At 52.6% G+C, this 23,195-nt stretch overlaps 1 protein-coding gene across 1 annotated transcript; it reads left to right on the forward strand.

Moving 5' to 3' along the window:
* On the forward strand, positions 1 to 22,891 carry Cars2 (cysteinyl-tRNA synthetase 2, mitochondrial (putative)). The gene is made up of 15 exons (XM_013022940.1): positions 1 to 200; positions 388 to 438; positions 2,715 to 2,832; positions 7,612 to 7,683; positions 8,046 to 8,151; positions 11,805 to 11,888; positions 13,624 to 13,756; positions 14,522 to 14,655; positions 16,289 to 16,356; positions 16,768 to 16,834; positions 17,264 to 17,402; positions 19,066 to 19,189; positions 19,948 to 20,046; positions 22,260 to 22,466; positions 22,729 to 22,891. The coding sequence occupies exons 1-15, from the start codon at positions 1 to 3 to the stop codon at positions 22,798 to 22,800; spliced, it is 1,674 nt and encodes a 557-aa protein (XP_012878394.1). The 3' UTR covers positions 22,801 to 22,891.
* Positions 22,892 to 23,195: the final 304 nt, after the last annotated feature.

Below are 23,195 nucleotides of genomic sequence, written 5' to 3' on the forward strand. Positions count from 1 at the left end.
ATGCTGCGGACCCGCTGTCCCCGCCTGAGCACTCCGCTGTTCCGAGCCGCGCTGGAACTCGGGCGCGGCAGGCTGTCGAGCGTCGGGCGCGGGGGCGCCTGGCTGCGGCCGACGGGCCACGACACCGGCGTGCAGGTGTACAACAGTCTCACCGGCAGGAAGGACCCGCTGGTGGTGGCCCGCGCGGACGCCGTCTCCTGGTGCGTGGGGCGGGGCTCCGGGTTCCTCAGGCAGCCTGGGAGCGGTGCTCCGGCCCGCGGGTCGGGGTCACGCGTGAGGCACGGACGCGGGGTGGAGGCGTCCTGCGCGCTCCCGGAGGACTGCGGTCCTCGTGGCCGAGCATGTCAGGCCCCTCCGTCCTCACGCTGGATCTCATCTTCGTTCCAGGTACAGCTGCGGACCGACTGTGTACGACCATGCACACCTGGGCCACGCCTGGTAAGTCTCACGTCCAGGGTGACAGGAGTGAGCCACCGGCACCCGGGCTTGAATGTTTTTATCCACTTGTTACCACTTTGCAGGCAGTGAAACAAGTGGACGGAAGGATGACCCCAGCCCTGCTGTTTCCATAGGCCTCTTCACCTGCATTGCAGGCCAGGACACCCTGGGAGGCCCTGTGCCGGGAGGAAGTCAGGAGGCTGTGTAGGGAGCTGGAACCCAACTGATAGGAGATTGCTTAATTCCTTGGGTCCTGGCTTCTCCATCTTCGAGACAAGGGTGATAACCTTTTTGTTGTTGTTGGTGGTGGTCATGGGGACTGAACTCTGGGCCTGGGCACTGTCCCTGAGCTCTTCAGCTCAAAGCTGGCACTCTACCACTTGAGTCACAGCACCACTTCTGGCTTTTTCTATTTATGTGGTGCTGAGGAATCGAACCCAGGGCCTCATGCATGCAAGGCAAGCGCTCTACCACTGAGCCACCTTCCCAGTCCAAGGGTGATAACTTTCAGCACAAATTTTCAGCCTGGTGCCGGTGGCTCACACTTGTCATCCTAGTTACTCAGGAGGCTGAGATCTGAGGATTGAGGTTCAAAGTCAGCCCAGGCAGGAAAGTCTCTATTAATTGGAGATCAGAAACCCAGAAGTGGCACTGTGGCTCAAAGTAGACCACTTGCCTTGATTGAAAGACCTTAGGGACAGCGCCCAGGCCCTAAGTTCGAGTCCATGACCCCCTCTGCACCCCCCCCCAAAAAAAAGTCCAGCTTTCTAGATCTTCATGGATGTTTTAGGTGGTGTTGTGTGGCACATGGGTGTGAATGTTACACACAAGTGAGTGTGGGCAAAGCCAGCCTGGCTTTTGTCTTGCAGAGATGGAGATGGTATGGAAGTACCTTAGTGATACTCCTGGTGGTGGGAGGAATCTTAGCAGCCACGCCAGTGAGCACTTCATTTGGGAAAACACATTGAGGGCAGAAAGCCTGGCTGATGTCATGTGCTTGGGAGGCTTAGGTCTTTGGCTCCTCTTGCTTAGGTTTCTGACTTCAGCCGTCCTTTTACCTGCAGGGCACGCATTCCTGTGAAGGCGTTTACAACCTGAATGTGGGTGTGGTTATGGCCTAGCTTGTGGCCTGTGCCTCTAGTCAGGCACACCACCTCACCTGATTTCATTTAATCTAGGTATGGATAGAGTGTTCTTGGACATCTCATTTTTGCAGTCTTTCCCGGCTCTAGACTAGAGCAGGCCCTAGAGATGAGAACAACTGCCATGACCTAACTGCCATGACCTGTGGTTTTGGAATCTGTGCCACTGGAGTGAGATTCTGCACAACAGCCCTGAGGTTCCCAGGACTTGGCCCAGACAGACTCCCGAGGTTAAACACCTGGGCAGGGAGTTTCTGGAAGAGTTTTGTCACTAAGACCAAGGTTTGGCCTCAACTGTGTTTGGAGTGTGTATAGAGTTGGGGAAAGGGGTAGCTAAAGTGTGTGATAACATGACCAACTAGAGTTTGTTTTTTCAGTGCTGAGTGTTGAGCCCAGTTCTTGCATATGATAAGCATGATTTGTCTTTTATTCTCTGGAGGAAAATTATCTTGTGAACTCATACTTAGAGAAGCCATGGGCATAGTAAAAGTGGACATGAAATAACTGACCTGGGGCTTCAGGGCTGCTTCCATAAGAAACCACATTCCTGAGATTTGAAATGGATGTTGTACTTTTTGGTTTTGTAAGTCTGACTTACCTCAGCATAGCACGTAAAGAAGCTGGACTTCAATGTTCAGGAATGGCCTGATGCAGCTTGCAGGGTTGTATTTGTCCTGATTTGTGGTTGTTTGCTTCTATTCTTGGGCTTGAATTCAGGGCCTGGGTGCTGTCCTTGAGCTTTTTTGCTCAAGAGTAGTGCTCTCCTACTTGAGCCATGGCTTTACTTTCAGCACTTTGGTGGTTAATTTAAGAGTCTCATTGACTTTCTTGGTCAGAACTAGCTAGGATGACAGATGTGAGCCACCAGCAACTGGCACAAGTGAATTTTTTGATGTTTAAATAGATATGAGCCTCTTTACCAGTTCAAAATTAAAAGTACTTATTTTCTGTGCTGAAATTGGTTGCAGTTCTTTCATACCTGAGTGGGCCACAGAAGCATCCCATCAGTGGAAGGCCAGCCTTGCTAGCTCCTGTTGAACAATCTGGTCATTGTACTGCAAGAGTGAGCAATGTATTAAAGTAGAGGGAGCTTTTTCAAGGCTCGTACACCAGAGAAATGTAACTTTCTTTCAGCTCCTATGTCAGATTTGACATCATCCGAAGGATCCTGACGGAGGTGTTTGGATGCAACGTGGTCATGGTGATGGGCATCACAGATGTGGACGATAAGATCATCCGACGAGCCAGTGAGGTAAGTGTGGAAGGTGGACGCTTCTCACTAACTTGGTGGATGAATGACAGCTGTTCATTCTTAAACTGTATTGTACAAAAAAAAAAAAAGCACTCACATTCTGTCATCCATGCAGGACCCAGTTATTAGGAAAGGAAGTTCTCTTTGGAACTATGGTCAGTTTAATCCAGTTCCAGTCCCCCTGCAGGGAGTAACTCTCCCTCATACCAGTACAAGTGTGCACCACCATGCCTGGCTTTAAATGTGTTTGAGTGTGTGTGTGTGTGTATGTGCGTGTATGTGTATGTGTGTGTCCGTGTCCTGGGGCTTGAACTCAGGGCTTGGCTGGTACCCCCTGGCTCTTTTGCTCAAGGCTTTACCACTTGAGCCATGGCTCAATTTCCGGCTTTTTGATGATCAATTGGAGATCACAGTCTCATAGACTTTCCTGTGGGCTGCCTTTGAACTGTGGTCTTCAGATCTCAGCTTCCTGAGTAGTTGAGAGTCACCAGTGAACGCCTAGCTAATTTCTTTAAAAATTAAATCTTCTGCAGAGTAATGGGAAGCAGAGTTCAGAGGATCCCTGCCTCCCTTTGCCTGGATTTCCTTAGCAAAGATCTTCTCCCTTTTGCATCAGCATAGGCCTGTACCAACCTGATGCCCAGCCCACTGTGAATCTTCCAGACAGGGGACCAGCTTGTTTGCCACCACATGTCCCTCTCAGAAACAGGCCCTGTCCCGGTGTTGGCCCATCCCATGACACCTCCCTTCTCTTCTGGTCCAGGACCCCCTCTGGACTGTCCCTCAGCCTACAAGGATGCCTGGGCTGTCACTTGTTGGTTGTGTCAAGTCCTTGACAGTCCTGAGACAGCAGGCCTTTCCCTTTGTGGCACATTTCCTCATTTGGCAGTGAGTGTCCAGGGTTGTAGGTCTGTAGATCACACTGACCTTGTGGGCAGGACCTTAGACCCAGACTTCTGATTCCTGGCTCCTCCAGGCAGGGCCTCTGCAGGTGTGGCTCTGCCATGGTGGTGCTGGATTTCTTGTCATTCAAGGTTGGCCTTGAACTGACACTGTATAGCTTACCACCTCCAGAGGGCGCTCCAATATTCCTGGCTTTTAATTTTGTGGTGCTATTAAACTCAGGGCTTGCACATACTATGCAGGTGAGCCAGGCCCCAGCCAACTGTTGTATTTTTTTTTTTTTTTTACCAGTTATTGCTGACAGTCTATGCTGAATTTGTTTGAATTTGTGCACAGGGTCAGTACTGTCCGTGGTTTGAGGTATCACCTGGGGTCTCACAGGGGATCCCCAGGCATAAGTGGGAGACTATTCTAGCTTTCCTTTTTTCTTCAAGATAGTGTCTTTTAATATGCCTTTTATCTGAAACCATAGTTATAAAAGGATGTGTTTTTCAGTTCTTAGAAAAAAAAAAGGCTAGTCTTTAATAAAAGCCTTTTCTAAAGTTAAAACAGAAACTTTTTTAAAACTTTTTTTTTTGGTAAGTTGTGAGGCTTGAACTCTGGGCCTGGGCATTGTCAGCTGAAAGAGAGCATGTTACCACTTCAGCCACAGCCACTTCTGGTTTTCTGGTAGTTAATTGGAGATAAGAGTCTCATGGACAGCCGGGCGCTGGTGGCTCACGCCTGTAATCCTACCTACTCAGGAGGCTGAGATCTGAGGATCTCGGTTCAAAGCCAGCCCGGGCAGGAGAGACTGTGAGACTCCTATCTCCAATAAACCACCAGAAAACCGGAAGTGGCGCTGTAGCTCAAGTGGTAGAGCGCTCGCTTTGAGCTGCAGAGCTGAGGGACAGCGCCCAGGCCCAGAGTTCAAGCCCCATGACTGAAAAAAAAAAAAAAAAAGAATCTCATGGACTTTCCTGCTTGGGCTGGCTTTGAACTGTAATCCTCAGATCTCAGCCTCCTGAGTAGCTAGGATTACAGGCATGAGCCACCACTGGCGCCCAGCTCATTTGTTAGTCCTGAGAGGAGCTCAGGGACATGGAGGAGTGTGTCTCTGGTCAAGCACCGCCAGGATCTCCAGAACCTTTTCATGGTGCAGATCTGGAAGTATTAACACCAGCTCCCTGCCCTCCCTACTGCCTGCCAGTCTCCAAATGAGTTACCTGGCGTTTTCCTTTTGTGACTGGTGTAGTTCACTAGACATGATCACCTTAGGCCTCCAGAGTCCTCCATGCTAGAGCGGGGTCAGTGTTTTCTCCACAGGCCGAGTAGCACAGTGCATGTGAGTGGACCACACTGAAGAGTGGACCACACTGAAGTGTGTACTCCTTCTCCTTCAGTGGACGCATGGCCTGCTTCCAACACACCCTTTTAAGTTTTGCTTGATAATCTTTCAAGACATTTGTTTTTAAATGTTGACAATGACATCATTATAGTTTTCTGAATTTCTTCCTTGACTTTAATTTTTGGTCTAATTTTATCCTTTGTCGGGGTAAAAATTCACAGCAGGGTAAACAGGTACATCTGCATGGCACAACACTTTATGTTAAATCATCCTGGTGATTCCCACTGAGTGACTCAGGTCCAAATCATTCTTTTTTTTTTTTTTTTGGGTCCGGTCGTGGGGCCTGAACTCTGGGCCTGGGTGCTGTCCCTCAGCTCTTCAGCTCAAGGCTAGCGCTCTACCACTTGAGCCACAGCACCACTTCCGGCTTTTTTCTGTTTGCTTATGTGGTGCTGAAGAATCGAACCCAGGGCCTTGAGCATGCAAGACAAGCGCTCTACCACTGAGCCACCTTCCCAGCCCCCAAATCATTCTTGTGGTCACTGTCCTGTAATCCCTGGCTTTCTGACAATAAGAAATGTTCCAGAAAGGCTGGAGGCTGAGTCTGAGGGTTGAGGGTCAGTCCCCTGGGGCTCCCTAGGAAGAAGAGGGGAGGCTCACTTGACGTGGTTGCTTGTACTGCAAGGACTGGAGCCCCTGTGGCTCAGGCTCACGTGGCTTGTGTTAGGGAACAAAAGGCAGCTCTGTCCCAGGATGTGGGATGACAGCTGCTTAGGAACTGGATTTAACATCTGGCTTCTAGAAGGGACTACCCTGGCACAGAAGGAGGGCATAGCCCTAGCAGTTCAAACACTACCAGAAGTTGTCTAACCACAGCTGTGGGTGTGGGACTGACCTGACGTAGTTGCACGTATTAGTCCCAGGGGACAGTGTGACAGTGTTCAAATGGATGCTCCCTGTAGACATGGACACGCTGCCCTCACCCCACAGTGTGCTTTGTCCCTTTCTTTCCCCCTCCCCCCCTCCCGCCTCCTGTTCCCCCAGAGCCTGTCATCTGCCTGCCTCCAACTACTGCCATTAAACACTGTTGTACTGAACACAGACAAACAGTGAACCTGTTTTTTCTGGGAAACTCTAGAATTCAATACACTAACTGGTTTGAATTTATTTTATGATAGAAGATGGCATTTCAAATCAGTGGGGGAGAAAGAGGGATTGTGTGACAGTTGGGTCGCCATCTGGAGAAAGACAAACACAAAGCCGTGTCATGCATCGTCCACCTCCAAATGGGAGGGTGCTGAAGAGCTGTGTCAGAGGGAGGAAGCGGTTACTAGAAGCAAGCCCATGACTTTCCCTACAGTCTCATGTTCTGAGAAAGGGGTGTCCCAGTTTGTTTCCAAGTCCAGGACCCATTCGAGGGAAGAGGTTCAGAAAGACTGCAAACATAAACAATATTCTGTGTGCTATGAGCAACCATACTGTTGAAAATCTGAAAAATGAATGGAAATTTCTATCAGGGCTAGATGATTAATTTCTGCTAGGCATGGTGTGACACATGCTGGTGAGCCAGCACCCCAGGAGGTTGAGGCAGAAGGATCTTAAGTTCAAAGTCAGCAATGCAGTGAGATCCTATTTCAAAAGAAAAAAAGCTAATTTCTTGACTATAGAAGTAGTTTCTATAATAAGATGTACAACTCAGTATAAAAATGGATATGGAGAACTGTAGATCTTTTATGAGATGTCCCAGCTCACTCAAGAGAGAACCTGGGCAGTGGTGGCTCATGCCTATAATCCTGGTTATTCAGGCGCTGAGATTGGAGGATTGAGGTTCAAAGCCAAGTCCCAGGCAGGAAAGTCTGAGAGACTCTTATCTCTAGAAAACTGGAAGCGACGCTGTGGCTTAGAGTGATAGAACACTAGCCTTGAGTGTAAAAGCTCAGTGACAGCACCCAGGCCCTAAGGTAAAGTCTCAGAACCAACAAAAATGAAAAGCCATTATTGAGGGTTTGCGCTCAGGACCTCATGCTCTTGCTTGGCCTTTCCACTTAAGGCTGGTACTCTACCACTTGGGCCTCCACCTCCATATCCACGTTGCTACTACTTAATTAGAGCTAAACATCTTTCAAATCTGTCTGGCTTTGAACCATGATCCTGAAGGCACAGCCTCCTGAGTGGTTAGGATTACAGGTGTGAGTCACTGGCACCTGGCAAGATTCCCTCTTTAATATAATTTTGACCTTTATCTTTTCCTCTTGAGGGGCTCAGAGGTAGGAACTTACTTCTTGTCTCGTAGACTAGCCTGATGATTTTGGTTTAGAAACACGGGGTGGGGTAGCTTTGCAGTCCACAGTAGGAATCATGGCCTTACTAGTCATCACTAGTTTATTATCTATGACTGATGGTCTGGGCAGGGTGGAGCCACACTGAGGCTCAGCCCCAGCAGGTGGTTGCCACCCCAGCCACAAGGACAGCCTGCAGGAGTGGGTTTGCTCCTGGGCAGTACTGGGCATTCCCTAGTCTGCTAACATACCCATCCAACCCCTCTGCAGATGAACATGACACCTGCTGCTCTCGCCAGCATCTACGAGGAAGATTTCAAGCAAGACATGGCTGCCCTGAAGGTAAGGCACATTGACTCTCCCTCCTGGGAGGAAAGCATGCGGGAACCAGGGAGGGTATAGGTGCTGACTTGAGTGCTCCAGAACAACCCAGTCCTAGAGTCTGAGCACCTGCCACCAGTGCTGACTAGAGAGACGCAGATCTAGGGTGGCAGTGTGCGATCTGGCTTACTCCAGCTAATAGAGAGTCCACTTGGTCCAGCTTCACAGACTGCTCAGACTGCCCTTGGCACACTGGGAGACTGCCGAGAGCCGACCAGCATCACTTAAGGCCGTCATGGAGGTGCAGCTCAAGATGGCAGCGGCCTGCCGGGGCGGGTCTGCACACTTTGGCTCAGAGCCTGGCCATACTCATTCTCTTCCAGGTGCTGCCACCCACCGTGTACCTGAAGGTGACTGAGAATATCCCTCAGATAATCACTTTCATCGAAGGGATCCTTGCACGTGGGCACGCTTACTCCACAGCCAAAGGTAGTGTTTATGTTGTAAAAACTGGCCATTTGTGATGGCACTGGGATTTTGAGAAACTGGAAATATCTGTTGTTGAAACTTGCTGACGTTTCACAGTCTGTGGATAGGTTCCTGCAATGACAATCTCCCGGGTTTCCTCGCAGCACTGAGTCTGTCAGGAAAACCCTTGCGCCTGTTCTTTTTGGTACAGGCTTCCCCAGTGGCAGGGGACATGTGCGCCCGAGAGCTGGGCATGGTCCCCGTGGAGTCTGGGCAGCATGTGTCCAGGTGTTCATTGCCTGCTTTCAACTTTGTTTATGAGTTGATTTTTTTCCTTTTTTTTTTTAACTTCTACTGGGGCTTGAACCCCAGAGCCTGAGTGCTAGTCTTAGCTTTTCCACTTGAGCCACAGCTCCACTTCTGGCTTTTTGATAGTCAATTGAAGATCAGAGTCCCACAGACTTTCCTGCCTGGGCTAGTTTTGAATTGGGATCCTCAGATCTCATCTACCTGAGGAGTTAATATTTCAGGCCTGAGCTACTTATTTATTTTACTTATTTTATTTATTTTTGTCGGTTGTGGGGCTTGAACTCTGGGCCTGGGCACTGTCCCTCAGCTCTTCAGCTTAAGGGGAGTGCTCCACCACTTGAACCACAGCGCCACTTCTGGTTTTCTAGTTGTTTATTGGAGATCAGAGTCTCACAGACTTTTCTGCCTGGGCTGGCTTTGAACCACGATCCTCAGCCTCCTGAGTAGCTAGGATGACGCATGAGCCACCAGCGCCTGGCATCATTTAGAATTTTTTTTTTTTTTTGGTCGGTCATGGGGCTTGAACTCTGGGCCTGAGCACTGTCCGTCAGCTCTTCAGCTCAAGGCAAGCGCTCTACTACTTAAGCTACAGTGCCAAAGGCAAGGCCTCTGATGACCTCTCCCTTCCTGTTAGCGCTTAACCCTAGGGTGTTCATATTAGTGCTCCCCAGAAGTTAGCTGCCTTTCAGCACTAACTTGCTTGCATGTAAATTAAAGGAGCCTAGAGCTGTGGTCAGCTATAACCATGTCCTTCCCGGAAAGGTCTGTCCCTTCCATGTGGCCATGGAGTCAAGGGGCTCACTGTACTTTTTAGTTCTCATTTATTCATTTTGACTCTACTAGGGATTAAACCCATAACTCTTTCTAGTTTAGTGCTCTTCCACTTGAGCTCACTCACTAGCACACTTTACCCCACCAGTCTAGTCTCCCTTGCTCCCTGCTTAGTGACTTTGGTGCGCGTGCACGTGTGTGTGTGTGTGTGTGTGTGTGTGTGTGTGTATGCATGCAAATTCAGGACATTGCACTCTTGCTTGGCTTTTTTTTTTTTGCTTCAGCTGGTCTTCTGTCACTTAACTGTGCCTCCTCTTTCTGCTTTTTGCTGGTTGATTGAAGATGAGAGTCTCACAGGTTTGTTTTCCTCAGATCTGAGCCTCCTTAGTATTTAGAATTACAGGTGTGAACCACAAGCCACCAGCTCCTTGGGAACTTTTTCATGAGACACCAGTTTGCACGATGCCCTCGTCCTGCAGCATAAGACTGGCCTTAGTCCTGCAGCATAAGACTGGCCTTAGTCCTGCAGTATAAGACTGGCCTTAGTCCTGCAGTATAAGACTGGCTGCTCCTGTGGTCACATGAGGCTCAGCCTCCCCACCTCTGTACCCCTCTCTGGATGCTCACCAAAAGCATGCTCTGTGGTCTTTCCCATAGTGCACACAAATTTCTTCCTCAGTGCTGTCATCTGCTGTACCTGTGGCACCCCGGCAAGCACTCCTATTTTACTGTCTCCATCTAGACCGTAAATCCTCAGGCTGTAAAGCTCTTTTGCTGAATAATCTATTAAGGCCCCAGCCTAGGGCATGGTGGGGCAGGATCAGAGTGCTTGCCGCAGGTCAGCAGTGAGGTAGAAAGGCCTGCTGTGGCCACTGTCCATGAGGCCCACAGTGAAGGGGAGCCGAGGCCCTGCACAGGAGCTTGCTTGGGGAATTGCCGCTTCTCCTTGATTCCTTGGGCAAGGGGCCCTTTCTGGGCATAGATGGCAGACAGAGCATCTTTCCTTATTGTCTCATTTCCTTGTGTTATTATAAAACTTTACTGACGGCATAAACATAATTAATTCAACACATACATTCATCTACTCCCAGTAATTTGGACTTTGACAATTCCACAAAAGCTTGGCTGTAATTTGATCTTTGAACTGTTGGTGAAAACAATTTGTTCAGCAGACTGCAACCAGCAGCGACAGAGATGACAGGGAAATGCAGAAGACGTTTCTTCTGTCTGAGGCCAGTTCTGTTTTCACAGTATGTTTACATGGATGGGGGCCGAGTGTCTCCTCCACTGACAGCCAACAAGGAGATGGGGGGCCTATGGGGGCAGGCTGATGTCTGGTCACCTGGCTCTGTTTTCCAGGCAGCTCAGCCTGCTCCCCTCTATCCCTCCCCTGTGTCCTGAGCCCCAGGCATACAGTGCGGGGCTCATGTGCACTTGTGTCTGCAGGGCAAGAAACTTTCTTGGCCACAGGAAATCCTGTTTTCAAGATCAGGGCTTCCAATAAGGGTAGCTAGCCCAAGTGTGTACCAGAAGCCATTTGTAAAAAGTGAACTTGAAGGGCTGGGAAGGTGGCTCAGTGGTAGAGCGCTTGCCTTGCATGCTCCAGGCCCTGGGTTCGATTCCTCAGCACCACGTAAGCAGAAAAAAAAAAAAGCTGGAAGTGGCACCGTGGCTCAAGTGGTAGAGTACTAGCCTTAAGCTGAAGAGCTGAGGGACAGTGCCCAGGCCCAGAGTTCAGGCCCCACAGTGGACCCTCCCCCCCCCAAAAAAAAAAAAAGTGAACTTGAAGACTGAAAGTTACAAATGTATGAAGATGAGAAACTGCCTGTGCCAGGGCCCAAGCGATGGTCCCTGCTGCTCACGGTGGCAGGCGGGTGAGATTGGGGTACAGGGGCAGGTCTGTGGCCTGGGCAGCTTTCCTGGGCAGGATCTCCCTCCTCTGAGCCCAGCTGCCCAGCTCTACACTTCCTTCCCAGCCTGGCTGCCTCACACTTGCCTGTGGAAGTGGGCTTAGCTGTCCAGGCTGACGCAGTGTGCCCATGCCATCCATCCTTCATCTGGTGCGCAGGTCATTCAGGAGACGTCTGGGCATTGGTCAAGATACGTTGTACTTGTTAATTGCTGAGTTGAAAATCCTTTGTACAACTACTTTAAAGTAATAACAACAACAATAATAAAAGAAGATACTTGGGTAAGGTGTCCACACTGGCCCCAGGCAGAACCAGGAGATCTTGTCTGAAAAGTAACTACAAGCAAAAAGCACCATGCAAGGCTCAGAACAGAGCATCTGTCTAGTAAGGGCAAGGTCCTGAGTTCAAACCCCAGCATCACTAAAATAAAAAGCACAAAGCCTAAGAGCTGAGGGAATGTGAACCACACAACTCTTCTCATGAGAACAGTGGTCTCAGGGAGTGCTGCGCTCCTGTTGGTGCTTTCAGGTCCCCTCCACGCCATGGCCACATACATCCATGCCACAGCCATGTCATGCTTTAAACGTGCCACGCAGGCCGCCACCCTCACACGTAAGCTGTAGTGGTTTGTCGGCTTGAGGCTTGACGAGGTGCGGAGATGATGAGTTCCTGTCTGTGTGCCAGGCAATGTCTACTTCGACCTGAGGTCCCGGGGGGGCGAATATGGCAAGCTGGTGAGCGTGGTGCCTGGGGCGGCTACAGAGCCAGGTGAGTGCTGAGCTCTCCGGTGTCCTGACCTCCCGTGTGACCCCCAGCTGGAGCAGGACATGCGCAGACGTGGGGCTGGTGGTGACACTGCCCATCTGATCGCTGCGCAGTAGAGTTAATTCATTTCTTGGAGTAGATGAAACTTGGGGAGTCAATGGTCAAGCAATGTCGCCTCTTCCCACCTCCCTGAGCCCTGCCCTCGGTTGCTCTCTGATTCCCCCCAGGTTTCTAGCATCAGTGAAGAAAACATATTTGAAAAGGAAAGCCAAAAAAAAAGGAAAACTGAAAGGGCTGGTGGTGCGGCTCCAGTGGTAGAGCTCCTGCCTAGCGAACACCAGGGATTAAATTCACACCCCAGTACTGCCAAAGAAATTTTTGTTTGTTTGTTTGTTTGTTTTTGGTCCGGTCGTGGGGCCTGAACTCTGGGCCTGGGTGCTGTCCCTCAGCTCTTCAGCCCAAGGCTAGCACTCTACCACTTCAGCCACATGCCACTTCTGGCTTTTTGCTTATGTGGTGCTGAGGAATCGAACCCAGGGCCTCATGCATACAAGACCACTGAGCCACCTTCCCAGCCCCAAGAAATCATTTTTATATAGACCCGAATTTAAAGCTGTTCAAGGGTCACTGCTTCAGGGCCACAAAAGAAAAGCAAGCAAATCCCTGGAGACCGAGAGGCTGAGGTATCTGTGACATTATGCGCCCTCTGCCTGATTCGCAAACTTCCCCACCTGGCCTTCCATCTTCCTGCATCTCTGGGATAACAGATGTGTCCCATCACACCTGGCTTGTTGGTTGAGATGGGTCTTGCTTATTTTTGCCCCAGCTAGCCTTGAACCAAATCCCTCTGACCTCTGCCTCCTGAGGAGGATTACAGATGTGACTGACTGATGTCTGAGACATTATATAGACGTTACAGCACCTAAGGTGGCTCTGAAGCTACAGTTTTCAACTACAGTGGGTTGAGTGGAAGAGAGAGCTCCCATCTCACCTCTTCCCCATCCTCCACATGGAGCACACATGGGGTTCCCATCCCGACATGTCCTCTGTGCTGCTGCCTTTCCACAGCCTCAGCTCTGGCTTCCTGTTAGCATTATCCACACCTTTGGTCCTCAGCTCCACCCAGACTTGAGCTCCTCCCAGCCCTGGAGTTCCCGCCATACAGCTGGCCACTCCCTCTCTCCGTCCAGACCCACCTGAGCGTGCACCTACCTCACTTCTGACCCCTAGAGCTGCCTGCTACCTGGATAGTGGAGGCTGCCAACTGTTCCTCTCCTGGGAAATATGGCTCCTCTAATAAACCTTGTAATCTTTCTCCGGTGCTTGCCTGCCTCCGCGTGGTCCCCTGGGATGGACGTGAAGGATCCCTACACTTCCCAAATGGGCAGCTCTCTCTGCTGCCCATGCCCAAGAGCACCCAAGGGCTGGGCTGGTGTGCCTCTGCCTCTGCCTCGCCATTAGTCTTCTTGCTGAAGGCCATCTTGGTGGCTTCCACGCTGGGCAGTTAGGACCAAAGCTGCTGCAGGCGGCGCAGGAAGCATGCTGTCCACTCGTGGGGAGCAGACGGGGGGGTGGTGGCTGGATGGTGGTAACACGATCTGTTTGGGGGAACACAGCGGACCATCTTCCCCAGCACTCCTCAAAGCGAGCAAGTCTTCTTCCCGCCCACGTCCTCACGGCCTTGAAATGATTGCTTTCTTGTACACAATTAGGGAATAAAAATACGTTCCTCCTCCAGCGATCGATTCAGACAAACGTCACGCCAGTGACTTTGCCCTGTGGAAGGCAGCGAAGCCCCAGGAGGTGTTCTGGGCCTCACCATGGGGGGATGGAAGGCCCGGCTGGCACATCGAGTGCTCTGCCATGGCCAGGTAAGGCTCCCGTGTGTGGCACTGCCCACAGTAGCTTCATACAGAGCCCAGTGTGGGAGGCCCAGAGCCCAGTGCTGGGAGCTTGGCACTGGCCTCTGCCTGGCTTCCAGGGAGTGGAAGTGGCTTTTCCTGGTAGCTTCTTGGGACAGCTGTGCCTCCATCCCACCAGCTATCTTAGCATACTAGCACATGGTTCAGGGCCTGAACCAGTGAATGATGGGTCTCAGGGAACTGAGGTGCCTCCAAGCAGTGTCCTTAGTCAGCTGGACAATGACCTGTGTGTCCTTGCCTATCTGGCCAAGCCGTCCTGTAGCACTGGCTCCAAGTCCCCCGGGCCGCAGGGTCCATGAAGGCAGCCTGTGGCCCTGCCTTCTCTACCTCCTTCAAAGGTGTCAGGTGGCACCTCTGTCCGGTGGCCCCGGGAATGCAGAATTGATGAAGCTGGAGCATAGGTGTTCAAAAGCCAGATGAAAAATGCTCACAACGTCACAGTTCTGTCTCTCATTGAGGATGGAAAGCCCTTAAACTCTACCTGTGGAAAGGAAGTTTTCTTTACAACTATGTGTTGTATCTGGAGGACAGAGTTAAATGTCTTCACTAGGTTGGACTGCTGTGTGGGATTTACAGCAGGTTTCAGTTTTCATCTGATTCAAATATCCTGGAAACTGGCCTGACAACTGAGATCCGTTTCCTGTTGCTCAGTGGCGGGGCTTGGGGAACTGGAGTAGAACAGAGCTAATCCACCCCTCCCACCTTGCTTGCCAGCCTGGTGTTTGGAAGTCAGCTGGACATCCACTCTGGTGGGATAGACTTGGCTTTTCCACACCACGAGAACGAGATTGCACAGAGCGAGGTCTTCCATCAGAGCAGACAGTGGGGAAATTACTTCCTGCATTCAGGTGAGTCTTGACTTGCCGGGGTCACTCCACTCTGTGCTCCCTTGGTGAAACAGCTACATTCACCTGGAAATTCATACTTATATCAGCGACTAGGCAGGCCAAGGGTCAGGTATTTGTGAGATGACTGAAATTTGAGTGGTTGGACCTGAATTTCTTTTTTTTGTAAGTTGTGGGGCCTGAACTCTGGGCTGGGGGCTGTCCCTCAGCTCTTCAGCTCAAGGCTAGTGCCCTACCACTTGAGCCATAGCGCCACTTCCGGCTTTTTCTGCTTATGTGGTGCTGAGGAATTGAACCCAGGGCCTCATGCAAGGCAAGCACTCTACCACTGAGCCACCTTCCCAGCCCTGGACCTGAACTTCTTTGGATGCAATGAAGAGCATGCAAAGTGCTTTACAATGATGTTTTATACATGTTTATTTCAAATAAGACCATTAACAGAGGATTTATTTTCACTCTTTCTGTGCCAGTTCTAGGGCTTGAACTCAGGGCCTGGGTGTTGTGTATTGTTAGATTTTGGCTCATGGCTGCACTCTACCCACTTGAGCCACAGCTGTACTTCCAGCTTTTTTCCCCTCTCCTATCCAATTGGAAAGAAGAGTGTCACAGACTTTCCTGCACAGCTGGCTTGGAACCTCCATCCTCTGATTTCACACTCTGGAGTAGCTAGGATTACTTGTGTGAGCTGCTGGTGCCTGGCTTCGTTTGTACTGTGAATGGATCTTTTACAAAGGAACATACCTTTGAAGTATAAACTGTCTAGCTTCTGGTGCTTTATTGTAGTAACAGAAAATGACCTGACAAAGGCACTGATCACATTCATTTGGGCTCTACCCTCATGAACTCCACCTTGTCAGAGACCCCACCTGCTTACCCGGTCCCCCCCCCCCCCCCCCCCCCCCCCCCACACTTTGGGGAGGATGTCAGCATGGGGGTTTGTTGGAGGACATCTGCCTCAGACCACAGCAGGGGGCTTTTGTTCTGCAGATATGTCTGTTTTTAAACATTTTCACTGCTGGGCACTGGTGGCTCATGCCTGTAATCCTAGCTATTCAGGAGGTTGAGATCTGAGGATCGCGGTTCAAAGCCAGCCCAGGCAGGAAAAAGCCATGAAACTCTTTATCTCCAATAAACCACCAGAAAACTGGAAGTGGTGCTGTAGCTCAAGTGGTAGAGTGCTAGCCTTGAGCTGAAGAGCTGAGGGACAGTGCTCAGGCCCAGAGTTCAAGCCCCATGACCGACAAAATAAAATAAAAAAATAAACATTTTCACTGTGCATAATATCTAACAAGTGATGTAGAAGTCCATACGCAGGGTTATTTCATGTGTGCTGTGCTCCATAGAATGGTGCAGGTGAGGTTTTATGCACATGTAATTCCACACAGTGTTAGATCGATGAGTTCAGTAGAACAGCATGGGTACCACTCGTGACATGTTTGGTATGCAGTGCATGACACATTTCCCTGTCTCCCAGGTGACTTTCCAGGTGTGACATGAGCCTTATGGCCCCTTAGCTGACTCTGGCCAGGACCTGGATTACAGGTCCAGAAGTTGGAGCCCTGTGTTTGTCCCTTGTGATTACGGAAGGGTCTTGCTCTAACCCAACTCAGAAGGAATTCTTTTGTTTTCTCTTCAGGACATTTGCATGTGAAAGGTACAGAAGAAAAAATGTCCAAATCTTTAAACAACTACATCACCATTAAGGTAATGTGTGGGGTCTGTGTGGACAGCTCACTGCAGGGATGAGAGGTCCAGTGAGGCCAAGGCAGAGACAGATGTTAGAAGAGGGAGCAACTTCATCAGAACCTGAGTGCCACCCTGTGACTGCTGCCTGCCCAGTCCCTGGGCAGGGCTGGCTGAGTGTGGCTCCTGCTCCCAGCCTTGCCCCTTTCCATCCGTGCCCCCAGGAGACATGTGTCCCAGAGGCACCAGACTCCCCAGCAGCTGGGCAGCAGAGTCTTGGGGTGGTAAGTGGCTCCTCTCCGTCCCCACAGTCCATGGTGGAATCTAACAGTAGACCATGTGCTCATGAGATTGAGGACAGGCAGGGTCCCACAGGGCTTCCTGCTTCGAGCATGTGGCCTGGTGCGGTGACGTATCACTGTCCCTTTCTAGGACTTTCTGCAGACATTCTCCCCCGATGTCTTCCGGCTATTCTGTATGCGCAGTAGCTACCGCTCAGGTGAGTGGAGTGGGTAGGGTGGCCTTCCTGGCCACTGCCCACTCAGCCATGCCCACGCACTCACCCATTGAGCCTGAGGACTGCAGGGATGCACGGGGGTCCCCAGGATGGTGTGGCTGCGGCCACCCTTTAGGGTCTGGCTGTAATTTGTGACTCAGGAAGTGGTCCAGAGGCAAGACCCAGCACTGTGGGTGCCACGCCCTGATGGCCACTCAGAGCTGGCTGTCCCTTCGGCCTTCCGTGGGCCCTCCATCTGCCTGGCACTGAAACAAGGTCCTAGGCCAGAAAGTACCACATTTCCTTGGCCATTCATGCTTTTGGGGTAAAGACCTTGCTTCAGGGCGGCTCTGGGGCCGCAGTGCCCTCGGGTCCCTTGAGTGGGCTTCTGCTTGGCACATGGCCCCTCCGTAGCAGTGTCTCTCTCCACAGCCATTGACTACAGCAACGGGTCCATGCAGGAAGCCAGGCGCCTGCTGCTGGGGCTGGTGTCTTTCGTGGAGGACGCACGCGCCTACCTGAAGGGGCAGCTGGCTTGCGGCCCAATCAGCGAGGATGTGCTGTGGGAGAGGTAAGGCTCTCTGCCAGCAGGAGCCATTCCTGGGGAAGAGGCGGCGCAGGTCACGGGCTCCTGGGAAGCCCAGCAGCTCCCAGGCATTGTCCTTGCTGGCCCTGCTGCTGGCAGAGATGCCACGTAGTGTCCAGACTAGACCTGCCCTTCCCAGGCCTCACAGTATGCCTGGCGAAAACTGGCATCTGACCATCCAGCTGCCTCTGGCTCCAAGCTGAGTGGACAGGTTAGACTTGTAGCAGCATGGTGGGGATGCGGGGCATGGCGGCTAACGCTAAGCTGCCACAGGAAGCAGTAATTTGGCTGCTGCAAGTGAAAGGCACCACGTCCTCTGCACATGGTGACCCCTGCCCTGTCCCTCAGGGAGACGCCCCACGCTGTGTGGCTCGGGATGGCCAGGGCGAGGCTGTGAGGGGCCAGAAAGGCACCACCTCTCACTCTCCATCTCTTTCCTACTCAGCTCCAGGCCTGGTGCTGGTGTACTCAGTGGGAGGCATCACCCTTGTGACTGCACACGGAGGGTGCATGCCAAGCGCCTGCTGGACGGGAATCCGCTGCAGGGCTTACCAGGCAGGGCTCTAACTGGGAAAGATGGGCTGGTCATGCGATCGATCACTCACTACCCATGTGCAGGAACTGAGCTGGAGCAGCCTGGGCTCGCAGGGTCTGGAAGGGGCATTTGAGGGCACAGGTGTTGCCAGTCCTCCCAGTGTGGCCCCCAGTGGCTGGGCTTGGGATCACCTGTGACCAGTGGCTAGCCTCTGCACTAAGTCATTGGGCCATGCCTGCCAGCAGCTACTCTTCCCTTGATGGCTCTGCTCTGTCTCAGCAGCTCCTGTTCTGCCAGCAGTGTACCACTGTCACCGCGGCCGCAGCCACGGGGCCGCCTCAGCCCCAAGCACTGCTGTGACCACGGAGCCCTGTTGGTCTCCTTCAGCCTTGAGAGCCCCCAGACACTCATCTCCCCCAGGTCCCCATAGGGTCAGAGAGAAAGGAGGGACAGGTGAGGAGGGCTGTTTCCAGACAAGCTGGCAAGGGTTCTTCCTCAGTGACCTCAGAACGGGAGCTCGGGACCCTGGGTCTGGAATAGCAGAGGTGCTGATCCTGGAAGTTCCCTGGATCTCGGAGCCCAGCCCGAGGCAACTGTTCCCTCCCAGAAACAGCAGAGGGAGCTGTTGGGAGCAGGCTGGAGTGAATGCAGAGAGCAAGCAGCACCCGAGGCAGGCCCGCCCCTGCTTCCTGTGCCCTCATGGTGCCAGTTCAGGGCACCCTACTTTCTTCCTCCCCAGTCCCGCACAGACTGCCCTCCAGGGCTGGGGAACGTCCACACTGTTCCCGTGGGTCTTTGTGATTTCCTCATCAGATGGAGAAGGGCTGTGCATGTGCGGAGACCCTGGACTCCTGAGCCTCTAGCTTTTGCGGGGCAAAAAAACCACCAGCTTTCCCAAGCTCTTTCCTCACTGGGCAATGTCTGACGCATGTAATCGTAGCAATCTCACTTAGCACCATTGAGTCTCCAAGCTGCCATGGTAATCAGTGGACGGATTTCTGATTGGGGTAACTTAGAGCTGATGGTGACACAGGTGATGGTTAGGAATGTGGGCATGGGTTAAGAAGGAGTGCCAGGCTGAGCCCTGCTGACCTAGTGACTATCTTTCCTCAGGCTCACCAGCAGCAAGAGCGCTGTGAAGGCTGCGCTGGCCGATGACTTCGACACATCCCGGGCAGTCGACGCCATCCTGGACCTTGTGCACCATGGGAACCGGCAGCTCAGGGTGGTCACTAAGGTAGTGAGGGATGTGTGGTCCTCACAGCCCACGCGTGGCAGGTCAGGGTTCCACCCAGGGGAGAACCAGGCTCTGAGTCTCCCATGGCTGGCCGTGACAGGGCCTCATGGCATACTGAGGGCCTATCCCCCAGGAGTAAACATGGAATGCACACAGTGGTGGAATACTGTGCTGGCAGAAGGTAGCTCCAGGAATGTTCTGGAACAGGACCTGTCAGTCTTGGGGGGGGGGGGGCAGTTCCAGGATTTTTCCAGAACAAGATTGTTCTGGAATAGCCCAGTTTTCTCTGGGCTGCCGGCTTTCACCCGAGTCCTGCACCACCAGGCTCCCCCTTGTCCCAGTGGGCACCTTATGCAGCGCAGGGAGTGTGGACAGTTCAGGTGTTAAGTGAAGAGCCTGACCTGTGCAGGTTCCCTGAAGCCTCTGCCATCCCAGACTCACCTCCCATGGCCCCTCTGTGCCTGATCACTGATGCCTGCCATGGGACTTGCTTCCTTTTCATTCTGACCCAGAATTCCACCACTGTACCCTGCGCCATGCTTAACCCACAGGCCCCTGGGGCCTATATGGCAAATGGGTAAAACTGAGGCACGGGGATGGTGTGGTTTGCCTGTGAGGCTGGCCATGCAGGTGGGAACTCATGGCCTCAGCCGGCCGGCTCCAGAGCAGAAGTGGCCACTGTGCTCTCCATGCCCTGGGTGTCTCCTTTGCATGTGCGCGGTCCTTCGGCCACTCTGCTCCATGTTGATCTTTTCTAGGAACCCGGAGGCCCCAGAAGCCCGGTGGTGTTTGGCGCCATCGTCTCTTTCGTTGAGCAATTTTTTGAGATGGCTGGGATCTCTCTGGGCCAGCGACAGGTGCGTCCTCCCCAGGGTGAGTTCGGCAGGGATCCCCTGGATCTGCCTTTACAGTACATTCACCTTGGGATGGGGTGCCTGTCCCGCTGACATGCCAAAAACATGAACGTCCTCAAAAAATTAGCACCACCCCATCAACTGACATTCTGCATGAACCCCTCGTAGGCAGAGCCCAGCTAGCCCCGTCAGCTCCCATCGGCCCCTTCCTCGCAGTGCTCACCTAGCCATGTGTTTAGGTTGAGGCTGCCAGGGTCCCCCATGATCCTGTCCCTCCCTCCCCAGTGGGGAGTGCCTTTGTCATGTGACACCGGCCCAGTCGTCCACTTCCATTTTGGCCTCGCACCTGCATCAGCAGAGCTGGTCTCCCACTGTCTAGCGGGTTTAGTCTACCTCTATCATGTGATCACTGGCTGCTGGCCCCTGGCTGGGTCCTGGCGTGCTCTATCATCCCCTGGATGTCCTTGGGGATTCCTGTGGTTACTTAGGTCTGCTGGCCACTTCTCAAGAGGCTGGTTCTTTTTTGGTGCCATCCTGTCTTAAACTCAGGGCCAGCGTACTGTCTCTTAGCTTTTTCTCTCAAGGCCAGTGCTCTACCAGTTTAGCCACAGCTCCACTTTTCAGCTCTTTGGTGGTTAATTGGTGTTAAGAATCTCATGGGGGGCTGGGAAGGTGGCTCAGTGGTAGAGCGCTTGCCTTGCATGCCTGAGGCCCTGGGTTCAATTCCTCAGCACCACATAAGCAAAAGGAAAAAAGCCGGAAGTGGCGCTGTGACTCAAGTGGTAGAGTGCTAGCCTTGAGCTGAAGAGCTGAGGGACAGCACCCAGGCCCAGAGTTCAGGCCTCATGACTGGACCAAAAAAAAAAAAAAGAATCTCATGGACTTTTTCTGCCCTAGCCGGCTTTGAATTATAATCCTCTTTATTTCAGCCTCCTGAGAATCACAAGCCTGAGTCACTGGCACCTGCCTTAGGAGGCTGGTTCTTTCCAGTACCAAAAAAGTATTCAGATGTACTAATCAAGTACAAGTGAGCAGGCAACGTGGCTGTGTGTGGAGCTGAGGCGCACAAGCGTCAACATCAACACTTTACCCATCTGAAACCTAGCAACACTACTGACACTTCAGCCCTAACTCCAGAGTCTACCTGTCCCGTCCCTCCTGGACTCTGCAGGATCCACCCATCCCCTCTGTCCTGGCCTCCACTGCTGTGCGCACCCCCTGCTGGGCTCCAGGTCACAGCTTGCCCTGGGCAGTTGCCCTGCTGCTCCTCTGGAGATCACCTTGTAGGCTCTGAGGCCCAAGTGCAATCCCCTTTCCCTTCTCCCCAACCTCACTCTGCTTCAGCCTCCAGATTTACCCTGTTAAAGAGGGGAGGGCCCAGAGCCACTTTCAGAACATTTTGCACTTACTTGCTTTCTTGAATTCACGGCTCTCGAGAGGCCTAATTCAGCCACACAGTACCCTTCTGAGCTCAGCCAGAACCTTCCCTGCAGCCGAGCCTGTTTATGCCGATCTCTCGTCCCTGCCAGCTTCAGGACGGAACTGCAGTTTGGGCTCATTGTCAGACTACTGGGTTGACACACAGCAGGGCAAGGCATTGGCACCTATTTTGTCCCAAATGTTTGGTTTGTGTTCATTCACGCTTGTAGCTGAGGCTTCGAGACCCCTCAGATGACAAAAGAATGGCTTTGAGCCTTGGGTGTGCCTGGATCTGGGGGGAGGGCTTGCATACAGCCTTCCTCTGGCTTCTCAGAGGGTGCTGTCAGCTTGGCTCTGAGGAGAATGGAGACTTGTCAATATCTGACACCAGCCAGCTTCACCCAGCCACATGAGGTACCAGGAAGAATGAGCTTTACGGGATGGAAAAGACAGCCTGGGCTGGGTGCTGGTGGCTCACACCTGTAGTCCGATAGAGGATTGAGATCTGAGAATTGAGGTTCAAAGCCAGCCCAGGCAGGAAAGCCCATGAGGCTATCGCCAAAATGCTGGAAGTAGATTTGTGGCTCCTCTGGTAGAGTACCAGCCTTGAGGCCCTGAGTTCAAGTTCCAGGAGCAGCGCATGCATTCTCTCTCTCTCTCCCCTTTTTCCCTTCCCTCTCTCTCTCGCCCTCCCTCCCTCTCATGGGGCTGGGCAGGTTGCAGCCCAGAACCTGGGAGAATATGGCCCTCCTGGCTCTGGCAGGCCCGGCCTGTGCTGAGGTGTGGTGTGCAACCAGTGTGTTTCAGGGGACAGCAGCATGGCCACACTGCACAGCACGGTGGACGAGCTGGTGCGCTTCCGGCTGAAGGTCAGGCAGTTTGCGCTGGCCACACCTGAGGCCACTGGGGAGGCCCGGCAGCAGCGGCTACAGGAGAGACGCCCCCTGCTGGATGCATGCGACTCTCTGCGCCAGAACCTGGCTGCCCATGGCATCAACATTAAGGTGAGGGCTGTGCTGCCACCATCTGGGGGCTGGTGTACCGCAAGGCGGGTGAGGCAGATCTCACCGGCCAGGTGCTGCTGCTTTCCATGGAGAAACCATCCTAACAACACACCCAACTGGTAGGGTGTGCTAGGACCAGAAGGGCCTCCTTCCCCTACTCCCCTTCTACTCCCCAGCACCCAGCTGTGCTCCAGACCGCCCTGCTCCTCTGCCTGTGGATGAGGAGATGGGATCCAGCAGGATCTTTGCTTCCTTTCTGCAGGACAGGGGCAGTGCAGCCACCACATGGGAATTGCTGGACCCCAGGATCAAACACCAGAAACCAGGGAGCTGAGCCAAGCCCCACCCTCTCACTCTATAGCTTTTTCTTGAGATGAAAACTTTATATTAAAGTTTCCACTTGTGGCTATTCAGCCATCCTTACAGCGAACCAGTCCTGACTCATTGCTATCTTGGGCCTGAAAATGAACCTGGGGGTACTAGCAGCCAGACTTCATACACCCTGGGGTAGGCACCATGGGGTCTGAAGCCAAGGGAGATGGAACTTGGCACAGCAGTGGCCCTACTATGCCAAGTGTGGTGACTGCCCTGCCTGCTTTCATGGCCCAGGCTGCCGCCCTGGCAGCATGCTGGTTCAGACCCAGCCAGCACAAGGTGATGAAGGAATGGGGAGCCACGATGGCCTCCTGGCTCCCCCGGCTGGCAGACCCAGGCAGCCAGCTTTTTCTG

This window comes from Dipodomys ordii, unplaced genomic scaffold (genome assembly GCF_000151885.1).
Source record: "Dipodomys ordii isolate 6190 unplaced genomic scaffold, Dord_2.0 Scaffold64, whole genome shotgun sequence".
In the NCBI taxonomy this organism is placed as follows: Eukaryota; Metazoa; Chordata; class Mammalia; order Rodentia; family Heteromyidae; genus Dipodomys; species Dipodomys ordii.